The sequence below is a fragment of the Taurulus bubalis genome, assembly GCF_910589615.1.
Source record: "Taurulus bubalis genome assembly, chromosome: 3".
Taxonomy (NCBI): Eukaryota; Metazoa; Chordata; class Actinopteri; order Perciformes; family Cottidae; genus Taurulus; species Taurulus bubalis.
The window spans coordinates 29481041-29498645 of NC_136591.1; the positions used below are offsets into that span (position 1 = coordinate 29481041).

At 40.9% G+C, this 17605-nt stretch overlaps 2 protein-coding genes across 2 annotated transcripts; both read left to right on the forward strand.

The window, feature by feature from the left end:
• The first annotated feature begins 704 nt into the window (after positions 1-704).
• On the forward strand, positions 705-9200 carry nfkbie (nuclear factor of kappa light polypeptide gene enhancer in B-cells inhibitor, epsilon). The gene is made up of 6 exons (XM_079215102.1): positions 705-1295; positions 4690-4792; positions 5682-5892; positions 6447-6535; positions 7361-7609; positions 8307-9200. Exons 1-6 carry the CDS (start codon positions 976-978, stop codon positions 8367-8369), a joined length of 1035 nt encoding a protein of 344 aa, XP_079071228.1. The 5' UTR covers positions 705-975; the 3' UTR covers positions 8370-9200.
• Positions 9201-10826: 1626 nt separating this feature from the next.
• Positions 10827-17289, forward strand: slc35b2 (solute carrier family 35 member B2; the record flags this gene model as incomplete). The annotated part of the gene is made up of 4 exons (XM_079214938.1): positions 10827-10846; positions 13035-13222; positions 13352-13512; positions 14939-17289. 4 exons carry the CDS (start codon positions 10827-10829, stop codon positions 15869-15871), a joined length of 1302 nt encoding a protein of 433 aa, XP_079071064.1. The 3' UTR covers positions 15872-17289.
• Between the last annotated feature and the right edge of the window lie 316 nt (positions 17290-17605).

Consider the following 17605-nt stretch of genomic DNA (forward strand, 5'->3'; position numbering starts at 1 on the left):
CCATGAGTTGAGTCATTTTCGTCAATCTTACATTAGTGTTGCACACAAATGTAATCTAAACAAAGAACATTTTCTGTTCATATTCGACTTCATCAGTCGACTGTTCAATATGGTGTATAACATTTATTTCCCTACATAAACATATGCTTTTTTCAAAGCTTTCGTCATACTACAAATAATACAATTCAGTGTAGGAATTGATTTGGTTATTGTTGGAGATATTTTAGATTTGTACCTTATTGATATTTTATATTAGCATTTTATTTGTACTCTTTCATATTGTATACTCCAACTGCTGCACAACAGTTGCCCTTAAAAAGTTAATGTATATCTTACAGAAAAGAATGGAAATCAAAATGTTTTTCAAAGTGATTAGTTATGATTTAAAGAAGAACAATGTTTACTTGTAGGGTTCATTAAACTCAGAGCTCGACCCATTAAAGTTGCGGTAATTTTCAAATACAGTTTTATTTCGAAAATCTAATGTTTTCCGCTTTTACTTTGTTGAATCTCGACGCTCTTCCAGTTGAAGTTATGTGTGGCGCGAGCGTGTGTCTTATGTGTATGTTTGCTCACGCGCACTGGGGATTCCCCCGCTTGACAAAAACAGCTTCGCCTTTCATTGCCCTGGAGCTCAGGCTGTTACCGGATATCTCGACGACGGGCGGCCGCTTCTCCACTTTTAGCTTGATTTGAACCCTATTTACCAAGTTTGGAATGACCACACCGTAGTTTGAAACTTAAACAAAATCTATATAATCGATTAAAAGTGAGGGCCTGCTGCTGTGAGGTCATGTATTATCGGTTAGTGGCATGAAACGGACCGCTCGTTCCTCCGGTTTTTCCTCAGGTGTCAGTTGGCTTTCCTCGGACCCCGCTCACATCCACGAGAGCCGAGCGGCGACGACACCCGGCAGTAGGCTGTAAATCCCCGCGGAAGGTAGGGACGGGGAACCCAGCGAGGCCACCGTTACCATGGCGAGCGACGACTGTAGGAAAGAGGACTTGTTGGAGGATAACCGCACGGACTCGGGCATTGACTCGTACCGCTCCATGCTGAAGTCGGAGGAGCCCCGGGAGCCGAGCGCCGACTTCAGCGGGCCGCGGGACAAGTTTTCCGGCGTGGAGGAGCGCCTGGACTCGGCCTACGGCTCCTCGTCCATCACGGCGGAGAACCTGTCGGAGATCGTAGCGGCCTGCACGCTGTCCAGCGCCCCGGAGGAGCAGGCGACGAGCGCCGAGCTCACGGAACAGGAGGAAAACTTGCTCACAACTATCACTGAAGATGGAGACACGTATGTTTTTTTTTGATAATTTTCTCAATTATTTATGCACGAGCACAACCTTTCTGAGCTTTGCTCAACGCTCCACTGCTGCATACTGCTGGGTGACGTTTAAACTCGGTGCCTTGACTAACTTTTTTGACCAATAATGTTTGCCTCTCATGTAATTAGGAGTCTGCAGGAATCTACCCCATAATTTATTGTATCATCATCTCTCGTAAATATATTTCCACTTTCACGGTCCATCACCTGCTTTATCTAAACAGTAGTAGCACTCGTGGTTAGCGCTGCAATTAATAATTATTTAAATCATCGATTTTTCTGTTTTATCTATAGAATGAGAGATACAAAAAAATCCCCTCATAAATTCCCAAAGTCCAGCAGGAAACCTTTTTAAAATGTCTTGTTTTATCCGAATAACAACCATAAACCCTTAGATATTGCTCTTACAATGATCAAAAACATACAGCAACAGAACATCCTCACATTTGAGAAGCAGGAGGAAGATCTATGGCATTGCGGCTTGAAAAAGGACCCTAAATGATGATTTAAAAAAATGCTGGTTAATTTGATGTTGTTCCATCTCTTTTATTCCACTGTAGATCATGAGATGATTTAAAATACCCATACATGGAAGTCAAGTGACGGAGTCTATAAATGACATTGAATTTGAGGCACAGTTCTTCTTGTGTAGGGGATTTCATAGCGGGTGTGATATTGCACTTTTTGTAATGAACTTTGTCCTTGTCATGAATGTGGACCGGCTCCTGTGAGGCGTCTCTCAGTGAGAAAACAGAAGTGAAACACAAATGCCTGGACTTCCCCATGCAGCACAGACAAAGCACATGCTGTGAGGCAACGGAGAGGACGGCTTTTGATCCAAGAAACTTGTTGATCAGGATAGGACAGTGTGTGCGTGTTTTGTATTGGTGGATCCCACAATTCACTTCTGCCACGCCAGACATCTATGTCAGTTGGTTACCTGTCACAATGGCTGTTTGCTGCCTTTCATTTCTCAGTTTGCGTCAATGAAACCGGCTGCTTTTTGCACGCAATATCAAAAACACCCCAACCTTCACACACAGCCTTATCGGCTCTTGTTTCTTGTGTGACCCACTCATCTTATGTTGCCAAGTCATCAGTCTTTTGACGTGAAAGCAGGCCTGCTAATGACTCCTGCAGCCTCTAGTGTAATCGATTGACGTCGTCCCCAGCATTGTAGAAGTGTTGTTGTGTCTCTGACCTCTTTTCATTTCCGCATGCTGGTGTTGGGGCCACATGGTTTCATTCTCACACCCTAACTATAGATACCTGGAAGGGTGGAAAAAACAACACCTGAAACACATCACACTGTGCTGCTTAGACTGAAAGAGAATCATGCAAACATTACTTCCCCCCCCCTCCCCCCGTGGGATTTTTTTTTGTTCTTATTCATTCAAGTCTTACTCAAACCAGGAAGTCCCTTTCACACAAAGGTTTGCTCCCAGGGCTGAATAGTTGGTTGGCAGCTCTATTATTCTGCAGACATTTCAATCAGGCAGCGGTGACATTAAATTTAGCTACATATCGTTATACTTTCCTGTGAGACACATCATCAGTACACATACAACCAATATTGAGATAATCTATTGATGGATTATATTTCTATCCAACACAGATATTTGAATCGGAAAACTGTAAAGTTTTCTCTCAGTTCAGCTTAAAGTTTCTAGTTTGAAATTGTTCTAAAAATGTTTGTAGCCTACATGTTTTTGTTGTGTGTTTAAAACATTTAAAAAAAGTTAATTATATGTACTGCACACACTACTTCAGTTATATTTAGGGCTGCAACTAATGATCAACCGTGGTCTTGATTAATTGATAAGCGGTTTAGTCTATAAAACACCAGATAATACTGAAAACGCTCACCACATTGAGTTCAAGTTCAAACAGTCAAAAACTCAAAGTTGTTCAGTTTGCTTTAATGTAGAACAGCAGAAAATGCTAACATTTGAGAAATGAATACCAGCTAATTGGAAAAAAAAGATGACAAATTTGATCATGAATCAAAATAGTTGCTGATAAATTATCCATCAATCGACTAATTGTTCAGCTCCAGTTATGTCACACTGTTTTGTGACCAGTTCCCTCTTAGAAAGTGTTTATGTCATGTCAGAGCGATGTTTCCTAACCAGTTACACATCATTTGAGTTGTTGTGGTTTACTTCCAATTATTACAAGAAATCTGGAGAATAATCTTTATTCTGAGGCTTTGGCAACACATCAAAATTGTGTCATATCGTTTGTGTCCAAATGAAATGTATTTTAACACATTTTGAAGGATAAACAGTAGTTGACTTTACTCCACTTGTATGAAAAAGTCAAACAAGTATCATAATCATCATTGTTGAGTCCCCTGCATGGTTATTTTTTATATTCAAACAACCACAACATCAAAGACTTGAAGCAAGCTAATACAAGTATATTTGATTGATAAACCACTTAAAAGGCACACGTAATATATCATTATTGTTACTGTAATTGCTGGCAGTTATGTGTTAAATCAGTCAGTCAAAACATTATTTATTATATTGTTAAATTGAATAGCTTACAAAAGTAATTCAAGTTAAAACTACGCAAACAGATGTGTATATATACAACTGAATGACATGTCTGTGCAGGATAGATGTGATGAACACAACTTTGGAAGTAGGCGTAAGAGAGAAATGACACGTAGATAAAGAGAGATTACTGAATTGATAAACAGTATTTCAACTCATTGCTGATCTTAAAGAGAGCACAGTAACTCCAGAAGCATATTTTACGCTGTTTGCTTAAATATAATAACATCCTCATGCTACTTCAGTTTCAGCTTTTGATATAGAGCCCGACATTTAAGGCAACTAGATGCTAAACTTTGATTTGAATCTGTTATAATCGTTTTACAGATAGGGCTCTTTGTATTGTTCTAGTTCAGTCTAAATTAAGCACTAATGCTTGGTGCCATTTCCTGCTTTTTGCACACATTTGTTTGCTACAGCATCCCACTGATGGTTTGAGGTTAGCGTGTCTTTGTTTTGTTCAAGGATGCACCTACCGATGGGTGGTTTTAACATGTGCCTTTACTTTAACATCTCTCCAAAAGTTCTCGCATTGCTCAATACCCCAACCACTAAATCGTGCCGTTCAGCCCACTAGCTGTTACATTTCGAGGTAGTCTCTTGAGATGAATACTGAGGCAACATGTTCTGTCAATGTTTATCACTGTTGTCACTGGGTTGACTGTTACAATTTGTCTTAACAGAGATATTTCTTTTATTTTCTGCTTTCGTGGGTGACGATTGCTCAATTTAACATAACTCAAGTTTCCTGGTTTTTGCAATCATGACGGATAAAGATGTTTATCTTTTCTTTGCCACTCCTGTAGAATCCTGCACTTAGCAATCATCCATGAAGACACATTCATTGCTCAACAGTTGATACAGCTATTCCCCAAAGAAGTCCTTGACATCCAAAACAACTTATACCAGGTAAGTGTGACCCGACTCTTTCTACTACACAAGCAGCTTTTACTGGAATTTTTTGATCCAAAGTGACTTCCTCCCAGTCTTGTGCCTTGATTGTGGAAACGGTGGCATTATTTATATCTCAGTAGTTCCAGAGAGCTGTTGTTCCTCTTTATTTGCAGTCCGTCCTCTCTCAAGGACATCACTGTGGGTGGTTGTTAACTCATAAGGGACTTTGAATGGAAACTCCCCTCCTCTACCTCCTGTAGAAATGGCACCACAGGGAGCTCTGGAGTGTATCCTAGTGTGGATGTGGGTGTAGAAATTGTTCCAGTCCTTCAAGATGTCAGACCAGGCAGTAAAACTCATGTAGAAACCAAAAATAAAGAATGAGCTGACAGAACTGTCAAAAGGAAACATCTCAAGTTAAGACTCAGCACTTAATGCTGTGACTCAGTTAGCCATTTTGGTTGCCTAATTTCCTCTCAGTAGTAATTTTAAGACCTCACATTTGGATACATTACCAAAACAAATTCTTCTTTACCCGTCAGGTTTTTAAAAGTAAATTCCCCCTAAATTGTTTGCATACTGATTAAGAAATGATGATCCAAAGTAGTTTGACTGTGTGCCACAGATGCAATTCAGTCCTACCGATGATAAAGCATCATAGAGCTTAAATTCTACTGTTAGCCTCAGTAGATCAGTGCAACCACTTGTTTGTTTGGGACTGGAGGTGCAACTCTCACTTTCTCAGCTTGAATATTCTCTGTATTTTCTTTATTTATATGTATAACCAACAGATGAATTTTATGGATACTCTGGATACTCTTTGATTGACTTAACATTCTGGCATTGGTTATGATAAATAAATAATATTTAATTTAACCATACTTTTGTCTTATGTGACCCTCAGAGCCCTTTGCACCTGGCCACCTACCTGAACCTGGCAGACGTGGTGAAGGGCCTGGTGGACAAAGGGGCCAGTTTGGAGCTGCAGGACCAGGAGGGGAACACAGCGCTGCATGTGTCCTGCCAGCATGGCCAGACGGAGTGCGCCACCGAAATGACCAGAGAGGTTTCCCCCAGCAAGCTGGCGCCGGTCCTCGAGACCCAGAACTGGAGAGGTGAGGAAAAAGACTATCTGCTGCAGGACTTTAATCAGCCAACAACCAGGGCATTTCTATGTAGGACTATTTTAATAATTTGAACCTCCCAGATTTCGCAACTCAGATTTTGTGTGTCTTAATATATTATGGCCTTTTGGTGTGTTTAGGCCAATAATTGTCTTTAATGTTGTCAGCAATTTAAAGGAAATAATTAATTTAGTTGCCATTGCTAAACCAATATAGCATGAAAGGAAACATCATTATAGAAATTAATCTGTCAATTTCAGGTTTGTTAACTCTCTAGCTTTAGCACTTTGAGACAAATCTAATGTGGACGTGAGGCAGTATTTTCTGCTCCCACAGCTTTGTTTAGAAATACAACAGTTGCAAGGGTGGTACAGATGTGTCGTGTTTGCAAAACCAATTTGTAGTTGATCTGCAGCATATCTTCATGGTTTCAGTTAGTTTTTTATTGTTTGGAAAAACATACTATTTAAATTAAATGTTTCAATCTCTTACAACCTCAAAACGAACCCAATGTTCCATATTTGAAACAAGGTGTGTCCTTGCAGGTCTGGCCTGTCTTCACTTGGCTACACTGAACAGGCAACATCAGATTATGAAGCTCCTGGTGAAAAAGGGAGGAGACTTGAATATCCAGGTTAGTCTCTGACACTACATCATGTGACTGATTCTCATCTTTAATAACACGGCTCTACTTAAATGGTCAATCCACACTAAATCTGTTATCTCACACAATAGAAGGTTTCTGTTTCTATGTATTTCTGTGTGGAATTACCTTCTAAATCAGCTTCAGGTTGTCCCAGTAAGAATCAACCTGCAGCCCGCTGACCCTGACCTGCTACCTCTTAGATTTAAGATATGTGTCATACGTTGTCTCTTTCTCCACATATTTTGAAAAAAAAGAGGTGTAGGGTTTCTGGGTAGGATTTCCCAGCAGTGTCTTTCACATGATCCAGCACTGTACCAGTATTTATAATCACTCTGTGTTTACTGCGCCCTGGCCTTATGTTGTCTTCTTGTCTGTAAATCTGCTGCCCCCGTGCAATGCTGATAGTGATATGAGCTGAGCTCAGGGCTTCCTGTAGGATTCATGGAGACATAATTAGATTTGAGATATGATTAAGCTGGCCAGCCACTCTTAACTTTCTATTGAAGGGAACATGGCGGTCAGTCCCGAAACTACCCCAGGCATTCCTCTCAGTTTAAATCACCGGCCAAAGATATCACTGTGCCTCACATTTGTCTTTTTTAATTATCATAATAATAATTATCATTGTAACTTACTATATCCTTTTCTTCCAAGCTTGTAGGATGTAATATGAAAACAATATGTCCATACTTCCAAACAGAAAAGTGTGAAACTATTATTTTTTCATTTTTTTAAATGTACTTACTTTATGGTATTGTCCCATTTGTGTAACTGAAATTTCTCATTACTATTTTCCATCTACGCCTCTCGCAGGAAGGTACAAGTGGAAAAACAGCACTTCATCTCGCCGCTGAGCTGCATGACATCATATCAGTGAAGCTGCTGCTCAGCAGGGGCGCCAATGTGGATGCTGCCATGTTTAACGGCTGCACTCCCCTGCATCTCGCAGTGGGGAGACAGGACGCCACCATCGCCAACCTCCTCTGCCAGTCTGGCGCTGACACAATGCTGCGAAACATGGAGGACGAAACGGCGCTGGATCTGGCGGACGGCAACGATGATGTAAGTTTTTGTGATTGACAGTTACAGGAACATCCGTGTAAACTAGACCACCACTCTTAAAAACACATCAATGAGCCACGTGCTTGCACTGGGTGACACGTTCCTTCTACACAAGGAACATGGGCACTGTAATTCATTGTGAGTTAATTCTACATACACAATTCTGTTTTCATTAATACTCCTATCAAATATGTATCAATACGCAGATGAAAATAGTTCCCAACAAATGCATTATTTACACCTGTTTAAGGAGCATTTGCTAAGAACCGACAGTGTCCAGCTGTTTTAGAAAACTATGAAGCCTTTTTAGATCGTTTTTAAGGATTCAGGTATTCTGTAGAAGGAAATGATTTTGGGACTGAGTGCACTAGACAAGGTAGACAAGTCGGAAAGTGTGAAAGATTGAATAAAACCTTGTTTGGGTCTTTTTATGGGATATGTTGTCCACAATAAAATATGTAAACTAACACCAGCCCTATCTTTTAAGTTTCCACGCTTCATAATGTATTATGAGCTACTGTATAGGGATAAGAGTTCAACGGCATTAATTCACATTTTTACTTCCATGACTTCAACTGCAATGCTTTCAATCATACTGGGTGTCAGATATTTTGTTTATCCTGCCATTTACTGAGGACGGCAACGGACAATTAGAGAAGGCATCAGTAACATGTGATTTTGTATCCTTGTCTTTCAGATTCTGGCTCTATTTCCTTTTGATGACATCCAGATCTCTGGGAGGTCGGTGGTCTTGAGTTAGATAGTTAGTTTTGAGCTAGATCATAGGCTTAAGAAAATTTGACACATTTTCTGGATCGGCGAAAACCTTTTGATTTAAAAAATAAAATTAAAATAAATAAAAGTGGGACAGGTCAACATTTTAGTGGGACTTTCCATTAAATAGTGCCTCTTTTTGTAGTACATTCTGATTTGCATTTATCCATTATCTAGACAAATATGTGCACATATTAATCTTATTTCCCTCTTACGAAGAAATTGATTCTGCTTGATTGAACACTGATAAAACAAAAATCTATGTTCCTGAGTTATTGGTTACATTTTTCTGCTTGTTTCTGCATGCCTCTGGAGGGGTTGAAACAAAAGCCACCTCAATGTAAATGCAGAACATGTTCAATGTCCATCAAAAATTCTACCTCTTAATCACATTAACCTAGTTTTAATGGCTAGAAATTGAACATTCAAATTGCTTTGTTTCACAGTTTCTCAAACTTTATCAGTGCAATGAGGCATTTCATTTCACGGCCTTTCATTGTTGCCACAGAAATACCTTCTGTTTTGTATTTACTAAATGTAAAACTAACTAGAGACTTGCAATCCTACGAAAACAAACTAATCACTTCCTGCTATTTATTAGAAAACTGCTAGCCAAATTAAAAATGTAATATATGACACAAAATGCAGCTTCATCCTTTTGATTGTTTTAGGTTTGCTACTTCATGTTGTGAAGCCGTTTTCTCTATTTATCTCATCTAGCCCTTAATCTGCAGTAACTGTTAATTTACTTTGGTGTGGAATTACACTGCCCTGTTTAGTTAATATATGCAGTTTGTTTATTTTGTAATAAAATTGAAAAAAACTCACTGCATATTGTACTTTTTTCTGGGTAGAGGGAATTTTTGTGACATTTTAAGCTTTGTTTCGGCGCATCGGTTTATATTTGTGGTTTTCGATAAACCTGCTGCTACCACTGCAGAGCAGACATTGATAATGAGTTTGGGCGTGTACAGTAATAATGGAGAGGTTATGTAATTAAATGAGCTTTTGGAACCCATTTTAAACTCATTTTAAAAATCTGTCTATATTTTTTTCTTTTACCAATGCATATCCAGTAAATCACCGGAGAGTAAAGGGCACACTTCATGACAAAGCTCTTTCATGAAAACACTGAGTTATGTTCTTTGTTTCCTGTCAGCTGCTTTTGTTAGGTGTATCTTTTATTTTCCTGTAAGTGGCTTCTTCCTCATGGCTCCTATAACACTGACTGTGGAGCGGCTGGAAATTCCACTCAACTCTATCTCTTTTAAAAGCACATGACATTATTATCTTGTGCATAGCCGGTTGAATAATAAGGTGGCAAAAGGACATTAGCCAGAATTTAAACTAATCATACTAATTACAATGTATTTTTCTTCTGGTCAGGTAAACGGTGCTGTGAGGGTTTGACTGGCAGATTCATGTGCAGGAAAGCAACTTATTATGGTAACGGCTTCTAAACAGACACACCTCTGTGGTAAACAGCTCGAACACAGTTGTGAAACTATACCTACTTCCCCACTGAGCCTAAGGCCTGAAGCTACTCGTGATAAATACAAAGCACTGTAAGTCACGTTAAAAACAGAAAGGTAAAAAAGTTTGATATGCCAGTTTCACTTATCATTTAGTAATACTGCATGTTTTCCTTTGAGAAATGAGCAAGGTTTTTGCTTCAATAATGCATCATTTAAACTGTGATGTCTTATATTAATGTAATGTGTATATCATTACATGCAGTACAATAAGTAAAGCTACAATCTAATATACAAAAAATAACGACTGAAAAGGCATAGGTAGAAGCATAATGCTTATATTATATATTATATATAATGCAAGGTGTGGACCTGTTGTGTTGGTCCTTCAGGCAAGTGTTTTCCGGGAGTTTTGATCTTTGCTTTACCGAGGAGTACAGGGAGTCAGCAGCACCAGGTTAAAAACTTTGCCTTTGGCTGAACCTAAACATACATGATGTTCCTGCTTGTGTTCCCCAATCTTACCTATGTCCCGCTACCTAACTAGAATGTATTTATCTGATTTGTCATGTGTTTTTGTTATTTATTTCTTAAACTATTTATGCATGATTCATTTACAGCCTTTGTGTATGACACACAGGTCAAACTGTTTTGCCTTGCAGTATTACCCCCGCACCGACAGGGGGCAGTGCCGCCGCGTGGGCACCGCTCTCCATCTCCTGCGTCCTCTGGTGGTGAGCGAAGAGGAGGAGGCTTTTCCTGCTCCAGTGAACCAACCGGAACCAACACATCGGCCATCGAGGAGGATAAGTTGAAGGCATCCGAGCTAAAGGCGGCTGGTCCGAAAGAAGACAATCCTTTATTATCAAAATAACGCTCCCGGCCGGGCTCGTGCTGCTTCATGCTCCGTCACAGCGGAGACGTCTGATTCCGTCGGCGTGTGTCGCCCGGTGTCGGCCACAGAGAGGAAGATGACATCTTTTTCATGGAGGTAACGTCGGAGACCAATAGTAACGTTAGCGAGCTTGGGGGAAAAAACTGATAGTGATTTTTAGGTGTGGATTTGCGCCGCTGACTGTTGACGTGTATACTTGTCAGCGTGGCAGTGACGCCGGCTAACCGTTAATTTCAGTTATTCATCATTACTTTAGCTTTTGCGGTTTGTGTGACGTGACACGAACCGGTGTTGAGCCGAAATCTGTGACGCGAATAGTAGCTGTCCTAAGTTAGCTTCTTGTTTAAAATGATGACTTTATTACTTGATAAGCGTAAATAGAAATGGTGTCCCAGAGAGTCACATATCTTGATAGCTGTGAAACTAAAGTGTAGAGCACGTTATACTTCTAGCTTAAATAGAGTTACCCTATTTGTTAAACATCATCAAAATACTGGATATGATAATGTGATTAAAACACTACAGTGGCAATAAGGCTGAAAGTACTGGACAATCTGATGGGTCACATAATTTGGTGCAACACCGGTTTGACCTTTTCCCACTGATGTTTTCTATGAATGTATTCATCCAGACCCCACCCATCTGCAGCTAGTTATTAATATTAACATGGCCTAGTTGATATGTGGGATTGGTGAACGAGAAAATGTTTTTATCTGCTGTCATAAAGCGTTAACCTTACAAGACACAAGCACTGTTTCCCTCCTCAGGTACATTTGTTGGCAGCTGTCTCTGTGTGCCTGTGGTGTGACAGCCTGTGGGTTGGCCGCCCAGCCGCTGCAGTGCATTCCTCCATGTAATAAGGTGCTTGTTCCGAGCCCAGGTCTCTCTGCAGTGGACTACTGGCTGGCCAGGCCACGGCAGGGTCCCACACAAAGAGGCTCTGTGTGAGTCGGGCTCACAGGCCCCCCTGGGAAGAGGCCCGGGCCTCAATTTGAATCAGATGCACATTCAGTGCCACGACAGCAAAGGAGCACACCTTTTTCATGGAAAACTAGGGTTTCATCACAGATGTGCTTGAGATTGCAGATGTACGAACACTGCGTGTGGGTGTGGGTAATACAGCACATTTCATTTCCCCCAGCTAGTTAACAGGTTGTGGTTGTTTTATGTGATTACCTACTTCCAAAACTGTCATTAAGAAATAATAGTAGTGGTAGTATTACATACTTCGCTTGCGAAAGCTACGCCCCCGGGAATGGAGTTGGGCTGCAAAGTGATTTTTGGCAATTTTTGAGAAAAGATTCCTGCTGGTTATGTTGCAGATTCAGATTTTACTCTTGGAATATAACAATTACAATAGTATGCATTATTATTATTAATAAAACTATCCAGCATCATAGAACGGAAAGTTCCACGTTGAACAGACATTAACTCAATGTATGTACACTGTGCTGCATCTCTTTCACTGTGCACTTGATGTAAACATTTGAATGCAGTTTTATTGTTCAGTATTTATAGTATTACTATAATAGTTAATAGTTCTAATTAAGTGAGAACGCCCTGAGTACTGTTAAGCAAGGCTGTGTTATTATGCCACTTAATTAAGTTCAATTTATTAAGGTTCTTCTGGTAAAATCATACTTAGTCGTTCTGAGGAAGAAATGCTAGACACACAAACAGACCAGACGGACCTGTCTACTTTGCTCTAAAGGAATTTGCTTGGTTAAAAAAACTAAATTGTGAAGACCATTGTAAAAAAATATTGTAAAATATTGTACAGTTAATGGTGTGAATCTATGGAACAGCTGTTGTGAGGGATGGAAAACATGTTGATCAGTTAGTAAGTAAAAAAAAAAAGAAAACTAATTATTTAACAATAACGGCATGATCCGAAAGCTTGACAAGGTACAGAATACTACACGTTTCTGTCGTTGTTTTCTTCTCGCTTGAGGTTAGCTCTTTATGTCTTGATGATTTCACAATAAATTGATTCCAAGGGGTTCGGTGTGATTGTGTCCATCCAGTGTGACGAGGACCGAAGTATCATGAAATGGAGCTGAAACACCAACAAACTAACTTAAAATCTTTTCTTTTATTATGAATTCAGGTAAGATTAAGAAAGTTGTAAACAGACATACAAATACAATCGTTACCAGTTGATATTCATCACTAGCATTGATATGATGGGTAGTAATGTAAAAGTATTTATAATCTTAACTGTATTTTGCTTCAAGTCTGTTTGTTTACACTGTGGCCTGATCTTCCTCCTTGTCTTGCCTTGTAGGGTTTGCCCTGCGTTTGTGTTGCTTCTCATCCCTTCCATTGTGGCGGCCCAGGAGTCGTCCCTACTGGAAGGCTGGCATGAAGTTTGGGTCTTCCGCTTCCTTGTCAACGTTCTGGGATACTCCACCATCATCATCCCGGGCTACTTCCTCATTAGTTACTTCAAGCGCACCAATTACTTAGAAACAGGTTTGGGCTTGTGATACAGATGTCTAATTTGGAGATACATGCCAGTTAAAGAACACAAACGTGTTACTTCCTGATCACCTTGTTATCAAGTTCAATCCTCTTTTTTTCCCCATCTATGTTGTCTTTCAGGTAGTGGGATTTGTTTCCCTATCATAAAGACCTGCGTGTTTGGCAGTGAAGCCAAAACAGGTCTGTTGGATGACGTGCCAATTGTACCCAGGAACGAAGGGGATTCAGGCTCGTCAGTCAGACAGGTCGTCAAACTAGTCTTCTGTGCTGCCGGACTTCAGGTGGGAATCCTTTCAAGAGTTGCATGGGGTCTCATCCCTTTAATACCATGCGCTGTTTTACTTTGTTTGTGCAGCTGTGGGAGAGTTGGTTTATGTTTGTTTTACACTTTGCTCTCAGCTGACTCTATTCAAAAGATGCTTAAGTGTAGCTTGTATAAAAGGAGGTGCTGGGACACTGATGCAGGCCTGTAACTTTTCCATCTACGGAATGGAGCGCTCCGTCAAAGGATCGGCTTATCTTAAAGTTGTAGTTATCCATATTTTTATATTAACAATGGACTAAATTACCTCATGTAATGTGACAGGGGTCGCTTGTTGTGACAAACCCACGTAGAATTATCACCCAACTTTGCAGGCGCCCTCAGCACTTTGGAGTGCTTTAGTGTACATAAGTTAGGTGGTGAACTTCATGGAACATTAAGGAGTCAGAGAGAAGTTTGTGAAGACCAAAACAGAGCTTCAGGTGTCCAGAAACGACTCTAAAAGACTGATTATGTAGCTTCACATCTGTTGGATGGAAAAATGGGGAAACGGTTCACTACCACGCTCACCAATAACAGAGTGATAGGTCGCTGTAATCACCCGTCCTCGTCATGAAGTGATCCCGACCTAATGTGACTACTCGTTAAGAAATTGGGTACAAAATCCACAGTCCTTGTCATGTGCAAAAATGCACTGTAAAGTGCTCCTGTTAAAGGTTCTTTATTCTCCATTCAGAGAATTAAAACGGCATCAAACCACTATTTCTGATGTGAAGATATAGTGGATCAATGTCTACATGGGCAGATAATTAAGTTACTCTCCATGTGAGTTGTAATCCAAGCCTCTTTGTGCTTTGTTTACATAGCCAGGCGTAACCTTTGGTTCATGTTTGTGCATGTGAGCGTGCACGTGAGCGTGCCCCTCTGGTTCGCTCACCGTCGCCGCTGCACTGCGCTCATGCATCGATTACAGCTGACAGCGCCGTCCTGACCGACGGTATTGTAACGAAAGTCCAGTGCCCGCACTCCAGTTCTCTCTCAGGTTACCACTGTTGGCTCCGTCACCTCTGTTGCTTTAATTAGCGCTGTCGCCACATGAGCCATAGCCATGTTGAGAGGCAGTAGTTAGGCTCTCATATTGATTTATTACATCCTTATGAAGCTATGGCACAGGGATACATCCTGGTAGATGTGTGTAGTGTTGTTGCCATGACATGACACCCGCACTTAATCAACATGCGAATGCCAGGTGAAGATACATTGTTGATTACAGTGTTGCGTTAGTAAGGGATCACTTCACAGACAAGAGAAAGCTAAACTACCCAATGCATTTGATTTTACAAAATAATCAACCAGTGCTTAACTTTTTAAGGGAAGTGCTACTGGAAAAATATATTTAACATGAAGTACACTCTTGAAATGCTTGTCGATTTTCTTATTCTCAGGTATCGTACCTGACATGGGGAGTCCTGCAAGAGCGGGTGATGACACGTTCCTACGGAGCCACGACTCCAGAAGATGATGGCGAGAGGTTCAAGGACTCTCAGTTCTTGGTCTTCATGAACCGCATCCTGGCTCTGACCGTGTCGGGCCTGTGGTGCATCCTTTTCAAGCAGCCTCGCCACGGAGCCCCCATGTACAAGTACTCCTTCGCCTCGCTGTCCAACATCATGAGCAGCTGGTGCCAGTACGAGGCCCTCAAGTACATAAGTTTCCCCACTCAAGTCCTGGCCAAGGCCTCTAAGGTCATTCCCGTCATGCTCATGGGTAAGGTCGTGTCCCGCAAGAGCTATGAATACTGGGAGTACTTTACCGCTGTGCTGATCTCAGTGGGCGTCAGCATGTTCCTGCTGTCCAGCACGCCCAGCAAGCACCCGTCCACCGTCACCACCTTCAGCGGGGTCGTCATCCTCATCGGCTACATCGTCTTCGACAGCTTCACTTCCAACTGGCAGGACAACCTGTTCAAGTACAAAATGTCGTCCGTGCAGATGATGTTCGGGGTGAATCTGTTCTCCTGCCTCTTCACCGTCGGCTCGCTGCTCGAGCAGGGTGCGTTCTTTGACTCGGTGGCTTTCATGACGCGCCACTCCGAGTTTGCCTTCCACGCCGTGCTGCTGTCCGTGTGCTCGGCGTGCGGCCAGCTCTTCATCTTCTACACCATCAGCCAGTTTGGTGCTGCAGTCTTCACCATCATTATGACCCTGCGACAGGCTATCGCCATCCTCCTCTCTTGTTTCCTCTACGGTCACGCCGTTACCTTAGTAGGGGGATTTGGTGTCGCGGTAGTTTTCTTGGCTCTTTTCTTACGGGTGTATGCACGTAACCGCATGAAGTCGGGTCGGCGGTTAGCACAACCAGTCGGACAGAAGGTGTAGCGCTCTGAAGCAAACTGGGAACTGAGACCACGTTTTCTGTGGTGCTTTTTGTCTATTTGTGTGTATCTATCGGGTTGGTTTGTTTGTTTTTTACTCTTCTTTTCCATTTGGTTTTTATTTTTCTTAGCAATGGTACAGAAAGGGATTTTGAAGTTTTGACACTTACACCAAGATGCCCCCAAGGGGTCCATGTGATTTGTCAAGTCAGCAGTCACAGCAGTTTTGAGTGCCTGTAAGATTGTCTTATACACGAGTCCCAGACCATAAACTTTGCAAACTGCCTCTTCACCAATTTCACACTTAAACAGTACAATATTTTTCCTAAACCACCATACGTGGCTTGTGCAGCCAAATGAAGAAAAAAAATCTGAAAAATTTTGAGGACTAGTGTGTGGGGGATTTATGGAGGGTCTACTGGCAGAAATTAAGCATGGTATTCAATATTATGTTTTCATTAGTGTGTAATCACCTGAAACTAAGAATCGTTGTATTTTTGTTAGTTTAGAATGAGCGATTCATATCAGTATACGGAGTGGGTCCTCTTTCACACAGCCCTCCATGTTTCTACAGTAGCCCAGAACAAACTAAACTCAACACTGGCTCGAGAGAGAGAGAGAGACTTTTGTGTTTTTTACATCAGAAGAGGCAGCTTGAATTTTACCGTCACTATATTCCACTAAATCCTACACATGGGTCCTTTTTTAACTTGATCCCAAATATTTGAACAAGCCCTTCACCTTCAGTAAAGACAAAACTTTCTATTTGTTGAGTTATCTTTTAGTTACGATAGCCAGATGCTTATCTCAGTCCTCCATGTTGGAGAGCAGGGGTCTTTATGTGGGATTTTTATCTTGTAAAGCTATAAACATGGCCTGAAAATATGGTGCACACACTAATGTTTATTTTAAGGTATTATAACATGTTACAGAAGCTACCATCGGTACAAGAGGGCGATAAGCAGTTTGCGTAATAAATAGCGCACTTGTTATAAATTGTATAGTTTTACCCCAACGCCAGTGAACCAAATGCTGCTGTGGGTACTTTTTGCACGGCGTTATTTTAAGGAAAACATTTTTTGTCCTGTTAACACAGATTCTACTTAATATTTTAACTTTGGGCTTAAAAAAAAGTCTTGTAAATATATCTCTTAGTCATTGTTTATTTCCAACTTGTCTGTCGTGTGCTTTTGTAAAAGGACTGCTTCATGGGTTTTCACCGTCACATGTGAATGTCTGGAAGAACACTGAATGGATAATGATGAAGATGATGATCATTGCCGTCATAAGGATGTGAAGATCAAGTCGGCCCAGGGGGGAGTTCGCAGAACAGAATGCATACAAGGGAAGCGCAATCTCACTGGTACCTTGTTTTTATCATTCTACTATTTCCTCTGGTAACTGGATTAATAATAAAACATATTAAATTAACTTAACATTATGAAGTGAAGAGGTTTGATTTGACTGTTTCACAGTGCTTGTGCTCATCTCAGTGTCGTTTGCTTTGCAGGTAATACAACAATCTTTTTTCTGAAGCACCATTCATACACAAAGTTCATATACAAAGGGCTTTAGGTTTACGTATAATGAATGTCAAAAGAAATGAGAGAGCAGACCGTTTGAACAGCTTTAAAATACAACCCTATAGAAGTTAGTAAAAAACAATCCAAAGGATTTCAAAGATTTTGCAGAAGTATATATGATTTATTTATTTTTTAAAGCAAGGCTAAAAGCCATG